Raw genomic sequence first — 17,327 nt, 5'->3', positions numbered from 1 at the left:
ATTGGTCACCGCTTTCAAGACCATCATTTCTGAATGAAAAATCATGAAACAAATTAGATTAATGTTTAATCTATACCAGAAACTAGTAACTACTTATTTTACTTCATAATTTAATTTAACTTCAATGTTTCGTACTTGAAAATCAATTAATTGAAAATCAGTGAGAACATTGAATGACTATTTCTTGTGGAAATAAAGTAATAATAAAGAATGGTTTCTTTGAAAGAGAATAATAGGCTTGGTAGAACCAAAACAAAATACATAGGAATAATAAATTGTATGTTCGTTGAAATAGAGAGGAGAATCTTCAACATTTGACAGGGTCTGTACTATAAAGCAGTTTTCCAATTAGAAATTCAATTTTTTTTCGGTTTTAGTCTGTTTTTCAATAATTGTTAGTTCATTGTGATTAATTTTTCATGATCAAATGTTAATGAAAATGAAAGGTACAAAAACAAATAACTCTGGCGATGCCATAGATTTTAATGTGAAAATAAAATCTAAGATTTGTAAATCCTTACAAACCTTTACTTAAGCGATCATAAATATTTATTTTTTTGGAGTTATAAGGGTACAAAGTATTTTCGATGAAGGATTTCAAGAAATCTACAATAATTATCTATTGAAAAAAGCAGTATGTTTTTTGTTATTTCTTCTTTTTTGAAAAGGGCTTAACAAAAAACCTTATGCTAGAAAACAAACTAAAAACTAATGAAGGAACTACTGTATATATTGTGAGCCTTTTTTATTATTGGGATAATATATTAAGATTCAGTTAAGCGAATGATGCATTTATGAGTTTAGGAATGAATAGATGAGATAAAATCACTTTTCGGTAGTTTGGAACCCACTCAACTCTTTATGTTCACTCATCTCACGTCATCAACCATGCACAATCCTGGAGTTTAAGCGAGCATCATCTTCAGCAATATTAACAGTCATATTAAACAAAAGCGTATTTCTTTATATTATAAGGACGAATATAGTTATAATCTAGATGGGTCACACTTTTTCTTCTCTTATCATTTACATGGTGAGTCATTTTGATAATGGTGTTTCAAGTGGGCTATATCTAGAGACTCAGGCAGTCAGAAGCCTGCAATACTAGGCCTACTTCCCGACAGCTTTCTCCCTCACCATTTTAGATTTCAGTTGTGTGTTGTGGCTGTTACAGACTACAAAGATTAGTGTAGCAGTTACTGTCGAGTTGATAGCTGCCAAGTGTGAAACTTATAGGGCTTCTTTCTTTTAAATCTTGCGACAGTTTCTTTTTGAAACCTTGGATTGTTTGTCATCAGGCAAATTTTTTTGAAAACGTCCCATGGTATTAGAATTCAAACATGAGAAAATTATTATCCTTTGTGATTGTATTCTTGGCCTGCTCGCTAAATAATAGTTTGGTATACTCAAAAGAAGAATCCTCTAAAAATGCAACATTACCAAAATTTATCACGTAAGTAAATCATATATAATGTAAATAATTTAAATTTTTAGTCGTAAGATTATCCAATACAGTTTAATTTGTTTGGTTTTCTATTCATTATTGTGTCAATTTTACGCAGAATATCAATAAATTATACTGTATTGAATTGACATTATTCAACAATATTTACAATTATTTTACATCAATATCAATACTAATTAAATTACTTGCATAGGTTCTAAATTATTATTCTATCTCGTCATAAATTTCAGAACAAATAGTATACATTAGAATATGAGTAATTCGATAAATCTTTCATCTGAAAAAAAATCTTCAGCTAGATGCTAGATTATTGATAGTCAGATGCTGCTATAAATTTTTAATAATTTTGTAATTTTTTGGTGATGTTAATAAATGTTATATTCAATATGAATAATTTATTCTATAGTTTTTTAATAAATCAATACTTTTTACTCATTTTTTGTAGACACAATAACTTAAGTGTCGAAATAGAATGATTAGAAAGTAAACAAAATAATTTTAATTTGTGTTTAATTGTGTTTGAAGCTTCCCTTTGCAATGGCAGCCGTCCCCTCGCATGAGGATGTTGGAAATGGGAATTCATCCCCAAGTTATTCAAAGTCTTGCTTCAAAGTATACCAAAAAGCCTTCGAAACCAGTTAAAAATGATACAGTACAAATTTTCAAATATTTGGATGTAAGTAAATTAGCCTCTATTCTTTTATATACATATTTTATACTCAATGTGATGTCTGTCTACATTTATTTGTGTTTTATTATGTAGGCCTACAGTTTTGGGCTTGAGCCTGTTGTTACTTTCAGCCCGCAAGTGCTACATATAGAAATGAATTAATTACACTAGCTGAAAGCCTGAATTATACGAATATATTGACTTAAAATTTTTGAGATTTGTTTTAAATTTTTGTTTATCAAATCGATGTCTTGTCAAACCAATTTGTGCTGCATGTTAAAGGGAATAAATAAAATTTATTGAAAGAACTCCAATCGTAATCTGTCTTTGCAGCATTCTATATTGTATTAGTACGTACCATACCTACGTATTTTACTCCTAATTCTGTACAGTTTTCATAGAAAAGTTTAGTTGTACCTTGTACGGTGCTGTTTTTTTTAATTTATTTGAACTGAGTCATTATTATCATGAGTTCTGATGTCATATTATCATATTATATTGTCTATTAGATTAAATTATAACTGAAAATTTTGTTTATTTCTATATTTTTTTCTCTGTATTGGTGAATAAACATTTATTTATTGATTCATTCATTTGCTCAATTTTAATTGCATATAATAATTTTATGTTTCCAGTTGTTTTTATTATTCAAGGCTGTTTTATTATACTTGCCGGTATTTAACTTTCAATTTAGCGTTTAATAAAAAAAACACGAACCAAATGAAAAATAATACCATATATTACCAATACCGTAATACCCTGACCTTATATTACCAAGCTCAGTCAACACATTTGTAAAGGGTTAAATCAATCAGGTTCAGTTTACAACGACTGCACTGTAATATATATTTCTATAGCAATAATAACTATAGATAAATCCAGTGCACACTTGTAAATCGTATTGGGTTTGACCATGTCCAAATATCTTGACCGGGCTTGATGAAACCAGGAATCGACTATATAAATACAGTAAAAGTTGAAGCGACGAATATCATTCAATTCTACTTGGTTTATAAATTTAATGTGTAATTATAATTTATTTTTTTAATTATAAAACACTTGTAATTTTTGTACAGAACGAGTTCTTTGCTCAAGTTTTGCTGGGCCACCCTGGTAAACCATTCAACATGATTCTGGACACATCGTGGGGAGACTCCTACGTTCCATCAGCGTCTTGTCCCGAAACCAACATCGCTTGTCGTGAGTTGACTATCTAATTATTAATCAGTTCTCAAAGTACCAATCTAATTAATCTATTGAGTTAATTGTCCAAGATTAGATGAAACAATTATGGTGATAATTTTGTGCTGTATTTCTCACAAGTATTATAATAATATAGCAAGTGTGTTTTTATTTGCTCTCCCGATATCATTTCTATAAAATTCTATTCCCTCTTTCATCCCCTATGTATCGATTTGCAATTACTGATCCTTTCTAAAATGTTATCATTCGATAGATAATAATGAGCTTCAAAATTCAAACTGATCGTGATTGAATACAAATTCAAAGAATCACTAGAATCCACATTATTCCATTTCTGACTCGATTAGTTTCTGGTATTCATCCCATTTTCAATTCTTAGAACCAATCATTATTTTGCAGTAAACAAATTTCTACTTTTTTTAAAGTACGGTAGCCCTATAAAAATACTTGAACGACAATCATCATTGATATTTTTACTTTGTGTGTAATGCGGAATTTGATATTGTGATAATTATTCATATTAAATAAAAGACTAAGAAATTGTCAAAAACCACAGATTTTTTAAAAACTAATCTACAAAATTATATTTTGTGTATAATTTACACGAATCCTTGTTCTTAATTTGGTTGTAGGCTAAGCTCTTAGTTTATATTGAATAAATATTTTCTGCAACTTAGGTCTATGCACAGGTTTTACCTTGTAGGCTACTCCTTAAACATAGATGATGTTTGCATGTATTCTTTTGTTGATATGTATCAAACTTGTATTGTGTGTGAAATAAATAAATTGTGAAATTGAACTGTGTTTTTCTTAGTCTTTTTATTTAATTTTTATTTTTGTTTGATTTTTTCCAGGATCGAAGAACAGGTACGACCACTCCATATCCTCTAAATATGTGAATCCCAATAAAAAATATAACGTCAGTGGAATGATCGGTGATCTCGCTATGGATCTATTGCATGTGAGTATTTCTCTTGATTAAAGGGATTTTTTCGATACATTTATCTTTTAAATACGTCAAGCATCTTGAAAAATAGAAATTAAACAAAGATCAACAAAAATCTCCTTGACATTCCTTGAACTAAAAGAAAAATACATATAAAATCTATTAAGAGTAAGAAGTAGACAGATTTCAACTTACTCATTTATTGTAACCCGCGCCCAAGCGATTCAAATAATTATAATTAGACTATATTGATTCAAACGTTATAATATTGCTGTATGAACATTATGCAATATTTTTTTAGATTAAAATATTGTTTGAAGATTAGATTAAAGTATTTAGAATTAGATTAAAGTATTTTTTAGATTAAAGCATTATTATTATCATCATCATCGTTATGATAATTTCATTTTATACCATTTTACAGAAAATTTCACATTAGCCAATTATTTCTTTCTATTTATCAAAAGTATACTTCATATATTGTTTTGTATTTAATCTAATTTTCAAAATGTAATATTTTTCTAGCTCTCATCATTTTCCCTTTGTTCACTTCATCTCTACAAACTTATTCTTATCCCCTTCGTGACCTTCTACATTTATTAACTTAACACCAAATTTAACAAAATTATAATACTAACATAACACCACAGAAAATGGAAACACTGATGTACCATACTCCGTGATAACACATAGATGTATATTTACAGCATGCACAAATTCTCAGTACATAACTCCAGAATTACACTTGCATAAAGTAATAGAAACATACATATCTCGTCAAATTCAAATTATTTCATTATGGATAAAATAATAATATGGAACGGTTCTACAATATCGAAAGTAATAAGAGTTGATTTTTTCAGTTGGGACACGTGAATGTGACAAACTTCACATTCGCCGAGTTGACCTATGTGCCCAAGTCACTGCTGTTCAATAAGGCCGATGGAATCCTGGGAATGGCTTTCAAGGAGTTGAGTGCTTACAACACACTTCCCTTCTTCTACAGACTCACGGAGTTGAATCCTCAAATGGAAAAGGTCTTCTCGTTCTATTTCAATAGGTCAGTTTCACAACAAACATTTTTTGCTTTCAATTCCTTTAAATCTAGTAGTTTATTCACATTGTTTTTATTTATTACATCGAGTACATCACGGTATTTAGATGAAAACGGTAGAGGTCACGAAATGTGACCAGCTAGCTAGATGCGTCATCGCCACCAACCCGAGTTTTTTAACACCTATTGGCAATTTATGACACTTATTTGTTGAAAACAGATGATTGGATATAAAATGACGTTAGCTACACCAGAAATTCAGCACAAACATTCGCGTGACACCTACCGTCTTCCTCTATATACCATGGAGTACATAACACCAGGGATATAAGAATATATCCCATGGTATATATGGCGTTTATGTTTCAGTTTTCAATGTAAACTCAAGCCGATAGTCCCAGTGTTTTTTCGTGAAGCTATGTAACGCTGGAAGTTTCTCATAGTGTGCCGTTCTTACACTCTCACCACAACAAAACAGTAATAATTATAGACAGTAGTCAACAGTAATCTGCTTGAGTTGACAAAAATCGGCTTGAAATTTGGAATATAAACAACCTATACCATGGTATATCATCATGTTTCTTACCTGCTCTCAGGCTTGTGCCTTAGCATATTTTTTCCTGTATTGTATTATTTTGTATACAATATTGCATAATAGTATGTTATTATTCAATTGTATTTTTTTCTTGAGAATGGAAATAAAATTTGATTTGATTCGATGCTATCTTTCCTCTGTGATAGCACTTGAGAAAAAGAACAACAGGCTCAAGCCAAAAACTGGTCTTTTTCAATTTATACAACAACAAAGTCTAAAAATATATTAAGTTATGAGTCACATTGACAAGGCCGTTTTCTGGTTATAATCTGAGTTTTTGTGAAGTATCGAAACTAAATTGTTCTTGTTTTGCCGTACCTTTAAAACAAGGTGTTCACATTGGTGAGTTAATAAAACCAAAGGAAGAATATTTGCAGTAGCAGAAGTCTTCTTGAAGATTAACAGCATTTAATTAAGATTTTCGTTCAATAATAATTAATTCATTAGCATTTGAATAATTGCAATATCTCAGTAATTTCCATTTGTAGACTGGCTGGCCGCTATGTAAAGGCTTTATATAAAATGAGCGCTGCTTTCCAGAGATTGTAAGTTTGGTGTAAGGGTAAGCATCCCTGACTAGCAATTAGGAGGTACCGGGTTCGATTCCCGGGATGGCAAATAAATTTTAAATAGTAGCTCTCTTCCATCTAGCTGTTAACCATGTTCTCGATATTTGCAGTAGCAGAAGTCTTCGGAGTAGAAATTTCATTTAATAATAATAAATAAAACTAACTTTTTTTGTAAAACTTTGAAATATTGTAACTAACTTAATTTTTACTGAGTTTTATAGTTTTAAGGCTCATATGAGTTTATTCTTTTTATAGAGGGTTCAAAAAAATGTATACACTCTTTGACAGTGAATGTAAACTGAACGAAATAACGTACAGCTATGAATCTTACTTTGTATTGCAGGATCGATGTTTTTTAAAAGGTAGTGTAGCATGAGGAACACGTATGGAAACTTCGCCCATTTCAGCCCGCTTTAAATTTGGGCCGTTTTAGATCGCCGTAGCGTAGCTTGAGCGTCGTTTTCGGGCGATGTAGCTTTTTAATACGGAAGTTATGAACAGTTCACAACAAACGATATTTTTTCATTATTTTTGTATTTGATCATAGTTTTAGCTGTGGTCGTGTGTCATTGTTAAGCTCAGAGCGCATGCGCTGTCCTATATAAAGAGTGACCACTAGCTTGGAAACCGCAGCATTGGCGGTGCTTATTATGTAGCGAGGCGATGCTACGCCGGTTTCGAATGGAAATATTGTTTAAAATTGGGAGATACATCTTTCAAAAGACGTCACTGAACCGTACGGCGGTCTGAAACGGGCTGTCAGTGCGTTACCAAGATATTCAATGTCATGGAGTGTAAACATTTTTTTGGAAAACTCTGAAGACTAAAATTCACTTTTAATACAACATAATGCAAGTTGAAAAGTATCAGTTCAAAATGTGTGCGTGACGATCATTTCGCCCGTACAGTCCTCACTCACAGTGAGGTTCCTCCATGTTTATTAGTCATGTTAAGAAGAAGATGGTGGAATGAGGTAGTGTTAAGGTGGTCTCTGCATCATTGCGTGAGTTTATAATTCTAGTTTGTACATTTTATTAATTTTTGACTAGTTTTAATATGATTAACAAAACAAAATGATTGATTTTCATGTGTTTTCATAATATTTATGTATTTCAGAAATCCAGCAACCAAGAAAAGCGGTACTTTGGCATTGGGAATGGTCCAAACAAAGCATTTCTTTGAGCCACTCAATTATTTCAATGTTATATCGAATAATTACTGGGAAATACAAATGGACAAGTAAGTATAATTCTAGCTTCAAGAAAAAATATTCAATTTCTACCAGTCCTAAACCTATTTGACTATTATACACCTGATTTCATCTAATTCATTACCAAGAATTCTCATGGCTGATGCACTGTAGTGAGTGAAAATGTAGGTATGATTGTTTTATCTTTTAATTGTCTTCAATGTAACTACTTTTGAAAAATCCAGGCTACTTTTAACAGACAAACTTTTTTCAATTGAAATTATCTACCAGATATGTTGGATAAAAATGATATTTTTCAATTACAATTATCTATCTCATCTGTTGGATAATTCTGTCAATCTATTGAATTCAACATAGAATATGGACGAACCCCACCAAACTTAAACAGATTGTCCGTGCTATCTGTGATAATTCACTGTGATATTTTAATTGCCTTTCTATTCTATTATAGCATTCTCCAGTCTGGTCCTCAGTTTGTTTTATACGTTTCGTATTGTTTCTAATAAAGAATCAAATTTGGTTTGAAACTAATATTGATTTTTATTTAGAAGAATTTCAATTTAACATATTAATTTTTCAAAATGTAAAAAAATCAAAGTTGTAAATTGAATTTTTTTGTTGAAATTTTTTAGAAGGTAAATTAATTACTCTTGATAGTTATTCGAAGTCATAAATGACAATCTTTTCACATATTTCCAAAATGAATGAAACAATATACTGTAGTTTATAATTCATTCATAAGTTTTCCACAACAAATAAAAAGCGTTATACTTGTGGAGCTTTAGCCTACTGTAGTTAGCCCACCTTCAATAGTTAGATTCACTTGAAGGGTGTGTGGACTCAAAGTGCGGTCAGGCGTTCCGAGTTCTGCGTTCCACGTTATTTCTATGTACAAAATGGTGGCGGTCAAACTCAAGCGTTCTAGTTAAATTCCCCTATTGAAGAAAAATAAGATACTATGAAACAAAGAGCTTCAGTATCAAATAATGATATGTAAGCGTCTCTCTTTCTCTCTAATGCCTGCGCCATACAATCGCCAAATCGCTGGCTGAGTTACTTGCCAAATGTCCAAAACTATATTGCTGGCATACAGGCAAGCGCTAATTGTGAAGGCGAGCGCTAGCATATCAGCATTCCACACTATCGCACTTGGAAAGAGTGTGGAAGCGGCATTACTCATTCAATAATGAACTTTAGTTTCCATGTCTTCAATTTCAAAGAATGCGGAATTCAGAACGCCTTGCCGCTTTCTGCATGAACGCTCCCCAAAATGACACCATTCTTTACAAATAACATCAACGCTTCTCCTCAACCAATGCTGCTGATACGGTGATAGTTTAGATTAAGAGTAAGAGTATACTATATCTTATATATAAGATATATTTGTTATCATTGACCGAGCGAAGTGAGGTCTAAGATTCAAGTCGACGGTTTGACATTTCTCTTAATGTTTAAATGTTTAAATGTTGATGTTGCGCATTTACGGCGAAACGCGGTAATAGATTTTCATGAAATTTGACAGGTATGTTCCTTTTTTAATAGCGCGTCGACGTATATACAAGGTTTTTGGAAATTTTGCATTTCAAGGATAATATAAAAGGAAAAAGGAGCCTCCCTCATACGCCAATATTAGAGTAAAAATCAGACTATAGATTTATTCATCATAAATCAGCTGTCAAGTGATTACACAGATATGTGGAGAAGCCAGTCTATTGCTGTATTTCCACTAGTATTTCTGTGAACAGTAGACCTCGCGCTCAGTGAGTTACATTGACCTGTTATGTTTTCTCAAAAATTATTAAATAATTTATAAATTAAAAATGTCTAGAAAAAATCCTAAATAAACATAGAGCTTTCTGTCCTATATCGTACCGTGACGTGTCGTCCCGGAATGTGAGCGCTGTTATCAGGTCTGGCTGCAACTGTCTACAACGTTGATGGAAAGATACAATTTTCAAGATGTTCGATGTTTTTGAACGTGTAGTATTATAGTCAACTGTCTACTAACGTTAATGGAAAGATACATTTTCAAGATGTTCGATGTTTTTGAACGGGTAGTATTATAGTCCCCTAGACAGCTGATTTATGATGAATAATTCTATAGTCTGATTTTTACGGTAATATTGGCGTATGAAGGAGGCTCCTTTTTTCTTTTATTATCCTTGAAATGCAAAATTTTCAAAAACCTTGTATATACGTCGACGCGCAATTTAAAAAGGAACATACCTGTAAAATTTCATGAAAATCTATTACCGCGTTTCGCCGTAAATGCGCAACATAAAAACATTAAGAGAAATGCCAAACCGTCGACTTGAATCTTAGACCTCACTTCGCTCGGTCAATAAGGTCTATAGTTCCAATCAGGTACTTGTGGATGAGAATACTGCGTGAGGTCTACTGTTCACAGAACTACTAGTAAGTTATTATTGTTATCATATCTGTTTCAATTGTTTGATATGAATCGTATTATTTGTTGATAATTGTTTTGAAACAGGGTGATTTTTGAAGAGAGCAAGACTAGCAACTACACTCTTTGCCCGGCTGGCTGCAAAGCACTGTTTGACACGGGCACCTCGACCATAGGAGTTACACCTGCCGATCTCGACAAAATAAACCGCATCACTAGAGCCACCGAAGTACTCAAATTTGGTCGATTCTCGGTAAATACCTGACCACAAGCTCAATTACATCACTTGATATTTATTCAGTGGTACAATAGAGATAGTATTTCCATTCAACTAGATCACGAAATAGACACTTAGTATTATAGTTCAATATAGATAGTATATACTTATAACAACAGGTTACAAAACTGTAGTAAATGTATATAACGTTTTTAATACAGTTTTGTGAGTGGCCTGATGTTGATATCCATTCAGTGGTACAGTAGAGGTAGTATTTCCATTCAAATAGATCACGAAATAGACACTTAGTATTATAGTTCAATATAGACAGTATATACTTATAACAACAGGTTACAAAACTGTAGTAAATGTATGACGTGTTTAATACAGTTCTGTGAGTGGCCTGATGTTATAATAAATAGAATAGATTTTATTAATAAATATATAACATATGCATGGAGGATCTCGTCGCGTCGATCAGGTACAGAGGAAAGTGATAGAAATTCACATAGATGAAGTAACTTAGATACGGTACAATATAAAACAATTTCAGATAACATAAAACAACATTAGATAATATGAAACAGCATAAGATAACATGAAAGGACTTTGTCATATCAAGACTAGTTTACAATCTATTCATTGTGCGGTAACAAATTCGCTGTTGAGGTATTCCTCTAATGTATAGAACACCGTAGTTTTTAGTAGCTCCTTCACTTTTTTCTTGAACATATCTTTTGGAAGGTTTCTGATTTGTGAAGGCAGTTTATTTAACAGTACGAACTGTTGATATTTGTGGCTTTTGTAGGATTTGTGCAGTCTTATGGTGAGCTTTACAAAATCGAACTTTTTCCTGGTATCATGTTGTTTAATAAAGTATTTTTCATTTTCTTTTATGAAAACTTCATTGCTGAAAATTCACATGTTAGCCAGGGTCATGATTCACAAACGTTTAAAAGTTTCTCTGCACGATTCGTTGAATTTCAATCCCCCTATGCATCGTAGAGCCTTCTTTGGCCATAAAAACACTTTATTTGCAGTGGCGCTGTTAACCCATATTGTAGATCCGCTGTTCCCCCATAAGTAGATACAGTATTATATTGTACAATATTTTGCATATCTATGGGTCGCTTAGAATGGAAATTCTAGTTTCTATTAATAATTATCCATATTATAATAAAGGTAATACTGGCTTATACACGTACGGAATAGAAAATTCAAGAATGACGCATCATCACGTCTGAGCTACTGGAATGATTAACTTGAAATTTTGCACATAGATTCTTTATTTACCGAGGATGGTTAAAGGCCTATTTTCAATTCTCCAAGATTTCATTACGTCAAGTTTTTAATTAGACCCTTGCGGAGCACTGGTAGTCAGTAATAGAGGACTAATAATTAGATTTCTTATAAACATGATATTTATTATCTTTATTTTTATTATTCGGATGATGACTGCATGAAATTCAACTTATATGTTATTTTTGTGAGATTCGGTTGAACCTATAATCATTGCTATTTCCATTGGATGATCAGATTTTGAGAGATGAATGAATATAGATTAAATTTATCTTTGTAGTAAATCTCAGTGGAGAAGATTGTTTTAATTTTCGGAATAAAATATTTTACAGTTTTGATTGCTAAGTAGAAGGAATTTTGTTATCAATTCGGATCTTAATCTTTCTAAATTCTAAATTAATTGTTTCAATTGTTTGAGTTTTGTTTCAATGTGGAAATTAGTGAAGAATTGGAAAGTCGCACATAACCTTTATTTGGACAATTTATTTTATGAAATTGGGATAAAAATAAGTTTTGGACTGTAGTCTGTTTATTTGTCCATAAGTTGATTGTAAATGATAAATAAATAAATAAATATATGCTGACTTATGCACTAATTCACAATAAATTAAAATACAGCAAATTAAATTCAATGAATTTTACATAGATGTGTTACAGAGAAATGAAATTTACTGGATGATGAGAGATAAATAAACGGTTGAAAAGCTTATTCAGTTCATAAGGTTGTTGGTGAGTTCCCAATCGGGAAATTATATTGAGGTTGAAAACTTTCTGTTAGTGCAGCTGGCCTCAATCAGCCACCCTTGCAACTAGAAAACGGAGGGCTTTGTTTCTGACTGTTGTAATAACCACTACCGAAGAACCTAACACTGCATTTTATTTCTCATGAATGTTGATCATCGTTGATCCTTGTTCAATGGCTATTTGTTCTCACTTCAAAGTTCTATTTTATGTACTTGAACTTCATAACACTTTTGAAGCACTTCCGGTATGAACCTTTGGTCCTATATTTTTCATATTTAAATATATTGAGAGGAATTCATAAATATTCAAGTGTTGAGAAATGAGGTGATGAATTAGTATTCAAACGGAAACCCAAAGATAGTGGATAGCATGTAATTTTGTTTTTCGTTTAATAAGTATGTTAAACATCCAAGTATTGTTCCATAAACACAATTTCTGATTACTATGATGAATCAATTATTTTATTCTTGACTTCAGACACTGTTGTAGGTAAGATGTTGTGTTATCTATTCATATTGAAAACACTGGGATGTTGTCAGAAAATATCACAAATTTATTGTAAAATTAAATGTATGTTTCGAAACCAATATTGAAAAAAGTTTTGAAATCTCACACTGAAGATGACACCATTGGTGTTGAAACATGTATGTAATTTCACAATAAATTAGTAATATTTTTGACAACATCCCAGTGTTTCCATTATTTTATTCTATTCATCATAATATAAGAACATTAATACTCCTACTATAATAATTTGATTTTGTCTACTTTCATTTCCCAGGTCGATTGTAATACTATCAATAAACTTCCTGACATACATTTCATTTTCAACGGAATCGAGCATAGTATAAAAGGAAAAGAATACGTTCAAAATGTAAGTATCTAAAATTATTTAAAAAAATTCCAGTTCTAATTAATTGTTGATGAATTATTTCATGAAAAAACAGATTAAACCGTGCTCTAGTTTTTTTTCATACATTCTTAAGAAAAATAACAATCCAATGCTAAAATAACATCGTCTCTTGAAACTGTTTTTTTAACATTTTAATAAGCCTACTCATATCCAAGAAGCTTGATTCTTCTGAAGTTCTACAATTTATCATCTTCAAATTCGTATTTAAAAATACAGTACAGAGAAGAAATATATAATTCTGTCACTTTCAATTAGAATCATTGTATCAAGAAATGTGAGTTGTAAATTAAAATATAAACATATTTCTGTGTAGGAGTGAAGGTGATATTTTGGTATTTATCCATGCTGTGAAAAATATACCATTTCAAGTCTATATAAGACTGAAAAATATATCATGACTTACACAATACCTAACCACTGACTACAGTCTGTTTTATAATTCATATTTCAATTCTCTAGTCAATAATAAACTGCAAACCTTCAACAATAAGAGAATAAAATATAGTTCATATTGTTGAAAAATTGAATTTATGTTTATATTTATTTCTTCTTCTTCTTCTTTGGGTGTGCCTTATCCCATTTAAATGGGGTCGGCATCCCTTCCTCTTAGTCTGCCTCTCCACAAAGCCCTATCCAATGCTTCCTCTCTCCTCCAACCACTCTCCCGCAAGTCAGCCGCTATTCTATCTCCCCACCTCATCCTAGGTCTACCTCGTCCTCTCACACCATCCAAAACCAAATCCTGCACTCTTCGTCCAACATAATCCTCCTCCCGTCGCTGTACATGCCCAAACCACCTCATCCTTGTCTCCTGCATTTTCTTTCCCAGTGGTCCAACTTTTACAGTGCCTCTGATCAATTCATTTCTTATTTTATCTCTTCTTGTAACCCCACACATCCATCTTACATTCTCATCTCAGTCACTTCCATCTTTCGTTCCTGTTTCTTTGAAATGAGCCATGTTTCTGTTCCATACAGCATAGCTGGCCTCACAACTGAATCTATACACTTTTCCCTTCATTTGACAATTCACTCTCTTATCACAAAGAACACCACTCATTTTTCTCCAGTTCATCCATCCACAATTTATTCTATGCTGTATTTCTACATCAAGCCCTCCATCTCTCTGTACACTTGAACCCAGGTACTTAAAACTTGCAACTGGTTGGAGTTGGTTTCCTTCAAGCTGTAAGGGTAGCCCATCATTGTTTCCCAATACCATGTACTCTGTTTTTGATCGGCTAATTTTCAGTCCCCTTTCCTCCAAAGTCTTCCTCCAGCTTTCCAGCCTTTCTTCCAACTGATCTTTGGTAGTTTCACAGAGCACGATGTCATCTGCAAATAGCATGCACCATGGTGCTAGCCTCTTGACTGCAGCACCCACGACATCCATGAGCAGATCAAACAGATATGGGCTAAGTGCTGAACCCTGGTGAAGGCCAACTTGCACAGGAAACTCTTGGGTCCTTCCTACACTGGTTCTCACTCGAGTGATGGCTCCCTTGTACATCTCCTTCACCAATCGAACATACTTCTCTGGTGCACCTTTTCCTCTCATACTTCGCCAAATCTCTTGCCTGGGCACCCTGTCATTGGCTTTTTCCAGGTCAACAAATGCCATATGCAGCTGAGACCTTAGCTCGCTTGCCTTCTCCACCAGCTGCCGGGAGCAAATATTGCATTTGTTGTTCCTCTTCCTGGCATAAATCCAAATTGCTCCTCACTGATTGTGGTCTCTTTTCTTAGTCTTTTCTCAATAATCCTCTCCCAAGCCTTGATTGTATGAGACATTAGCTTTATGCCTCTATAATTATTGCACTCTTGGACATCACCTTTACCCTTGTAGATGGGAACCAATACACTACTTCGCCATTCATCTGGCATTTTCTCTTGGTCCCATATTTTTGTCAGGAGATTCCACAACAAATCAACTCCCTCCTCCATAAATATTATGTTTATATTTATTTATTCACCGAAAATATTCACAATATTTCTGCCTACAAAATTTACTAATTATATATTGCCTACAATATTAAGCCACGGGATAGACCCAAAACGGCTTACATAAGAATACATTTTGAACACAGCTCCAGCTTGGTAACGAAAATGGAATTGCAAAGATTAATTCGCAGTAGCTACGTCAATTTAATACTGTTTTGTGATATTATCATGAATCATAAATAAATTTCTGTTGCAGTTCAACTTGGGACCGCTGCACTTTTGTGTGACTGCCTTCGTAGCTTCGCCCCTGCCCGAGACCTGGACTCTCGGAGGCACTTTCCTTTACAGACATTACTCAGTTTTCGATTTGCAAAAGAGACAGATTGGGCTTGCCAAAGTCAAATTCTAAAGTTGTCCAGTTTAAAATGTTTATTTGTGCGTATAGGAACTGCAGTTCATCATTTTCTCTCTGAAGGGAAGTCTGAAGCCCGATAGCCTTGTCTAGGATAACAGCATCTGTGAGGGAGGAGAAACACAACATTTTTCCTCCTCCTACAACAATATTTTTATCAATGTCTCTTTCTCGGTTTCTCCATGGTACTTTTTGGTCTAGAAACATTGCACCAACACAAAATACATCCATGCTACTTAACTACATGCTATTATTATTTTATCCTTTGTTCTTTGGTGCCAAAAAAATACAAATGGAATGTAACCATGCTACCTTTCTACATGCTGTAATACCGGAAGCTGTAATGTTCTCCACAACGAACTAAGCAGGCGATACATGCGACGAAATTGCGGTATTCTATTCGAATGGGGCTACTTTCAGTATAGTAGGACTTGAAGTATTGTACTTACTTATTTTTGTCTCGTTGATGAAAAAGTAGTACATTTTTTATTCTGATTCAAAGCGTAAAATACCACTTCATATACGGTAGTAGTTGGAGGAGAAATGATTCATCAATACAACAACGCATATAGGCCTACTGTACTTCAATTTTATAATTTTAGAAAATATTTTTGAACTATTCACTAGAATTATTAGTATAAATTCAACATTTGTAAGACCAAAAATTTACCATGGTTATAGAGTACTTTTTTCTTTTTCTATGCATTCAATGACTGAATGTTCTATGATTTTGTTAAAGGTACCTAATAAAATAATATAAAAAATCATTCTCATTAATGGATAAATTATTGACTTGGAAATTATTTTTTATCCTGTTTTGATGTTAATATACAATTCTGTATAGTGTGATTGCCTGTTTGGTAGATGACGTACTTTAGAAATGATTTATTAAAACAGTAAAATATCAATTGAATAACTAACTTAATTTCAGTAATAGGATTATTCTGTGTAGGCTACATTTCCATCAGACAATTTTATGTAGATTTAGTTAGGCCATGAAAAAGGAAGTTATTATTAATGTTGCAATTATAGAATTAAACAGTGAGAATCAAGGAATCTAGTTTTTTTGCGGTCGATGCCCACATGAGTTTTTTGCTTGTGCGTGGGTAATGGGAAGTGCGAGGGAGAATTATGAGATGTTCAAACTAGGCATGGACCTATTCGACATTGGCGGATCCTGGATAGGCCAAAGGGGAGATAGGCATTTGGGGGGGTGAAAGCATCGGGGGAGGGGAGTATGGAATACCCCCATGATGGCGGGGGTCCGGGAATTGTCAAAATTTAAGTGTAAAATGACACATTTTAGGCCGTTTTAACTCTTATCGTATTGACCAGAGTTTAGAGGCAAAAAACTAGTTTGACTCAAGAATATAAACTAAAAATAAAAGGATTTTGAAGCCATTACAATGTTTTTGCATTAACGTATCACATCTGATCCTTTGACCATAAGAATTTGAATGTCTAAAGCTAGGTATTACCTTTCTATTTCATGTAAAGAAATACTTTTAGTACTGATATTACTTTTTTGCGAATAATTAAGTTTTGAAAATAAACCTGTATGAACATTTTCAGTTATTCTACCTTATAATAAGTTTCTATAATGCATTTATGGATTACTTATTATTCCTTATTATAAAAGGATTCCTCTCATGTTCGGCAACCGAACCAAACAAATTACCCAT

At 32.8% G+C, this 17,327-nt stretch overlaps 1 protein-coding gene across 1 annotated transcript; it reads left to right on the top strand.

The window, feature by feature from the left end:
* The first annotated feature begins 83 nt into the window (after nt 1-83).
* On the top strand, nt 84-16,412 carry LOC111061281 (aspartic protease 4). The gene is made up of 9 exons (XM_022348977.2): nt 84-1,453; nt 1,991-2,141; nt 3,212-3,335; nt 4,193-4,299; nt 5,148-5,344; nt 7,619-7,741; nt 10,207-10,372; nt 13,161-13,253; nt 15,490-16,412. The coding sequence occupies exons 1-9, from the start codon at nt 1,341-1,343 to the stop codon at nt 15,640-15,642; spliced, it is 1,227 nt and encodes a 408-aa protein (XP_022204669.2). The 5' UTR covers nt 84-1,340; the 3' UTR covers nt 15,643-16,412.
* Nucleotides 16,413-17,327: the final 915 nt, after the last annotated feature.

This window comes from Nilaparvata lugens, chromosome 7 (genome assembly GCF_014356525.2).
Source record: "Nilaparvata lugens isolate BPH chromosome 7, ASM1435652v1, whole genome shotgun sequence".
Taxonomy (NCBI): Eukaryota; Metazoa; Arthropoda; class Insecta; order Hemiptera; family Delphacidae; genus Nilaparvata; species Nilaparvata lugens.
Note: the sequence above shows the minus strand (reverse complement) of the source record. Positions and strands in the feature narration are given on the sequence as shown.

Excerpts from the sequence above, each read along its gene's own strand:
- LOC111061281 (XM_022348977.2), top strand. The coding sequence starts at position 1,341 with ATGAGAAAATTATTATCCTTTGTGATTGTATTCTTGGCCTGCTCGCTA. Across the intron at positions 5,345-7,618 it reads TTCTCGTTCTATTTCAATAG|AAATCCAGCAACCAAGAAAA; the intron begins GTCAGTTTCACA and ends TATGTATTTCAG. Across the intron at positions 13,254-15,489 it reads GAAAAGAATACGTTCAAAAT|TTCAACTTGGGACCGCTGCA; the intron begins GTAAGTATCTAA and ends TTTCTGTTGCAG.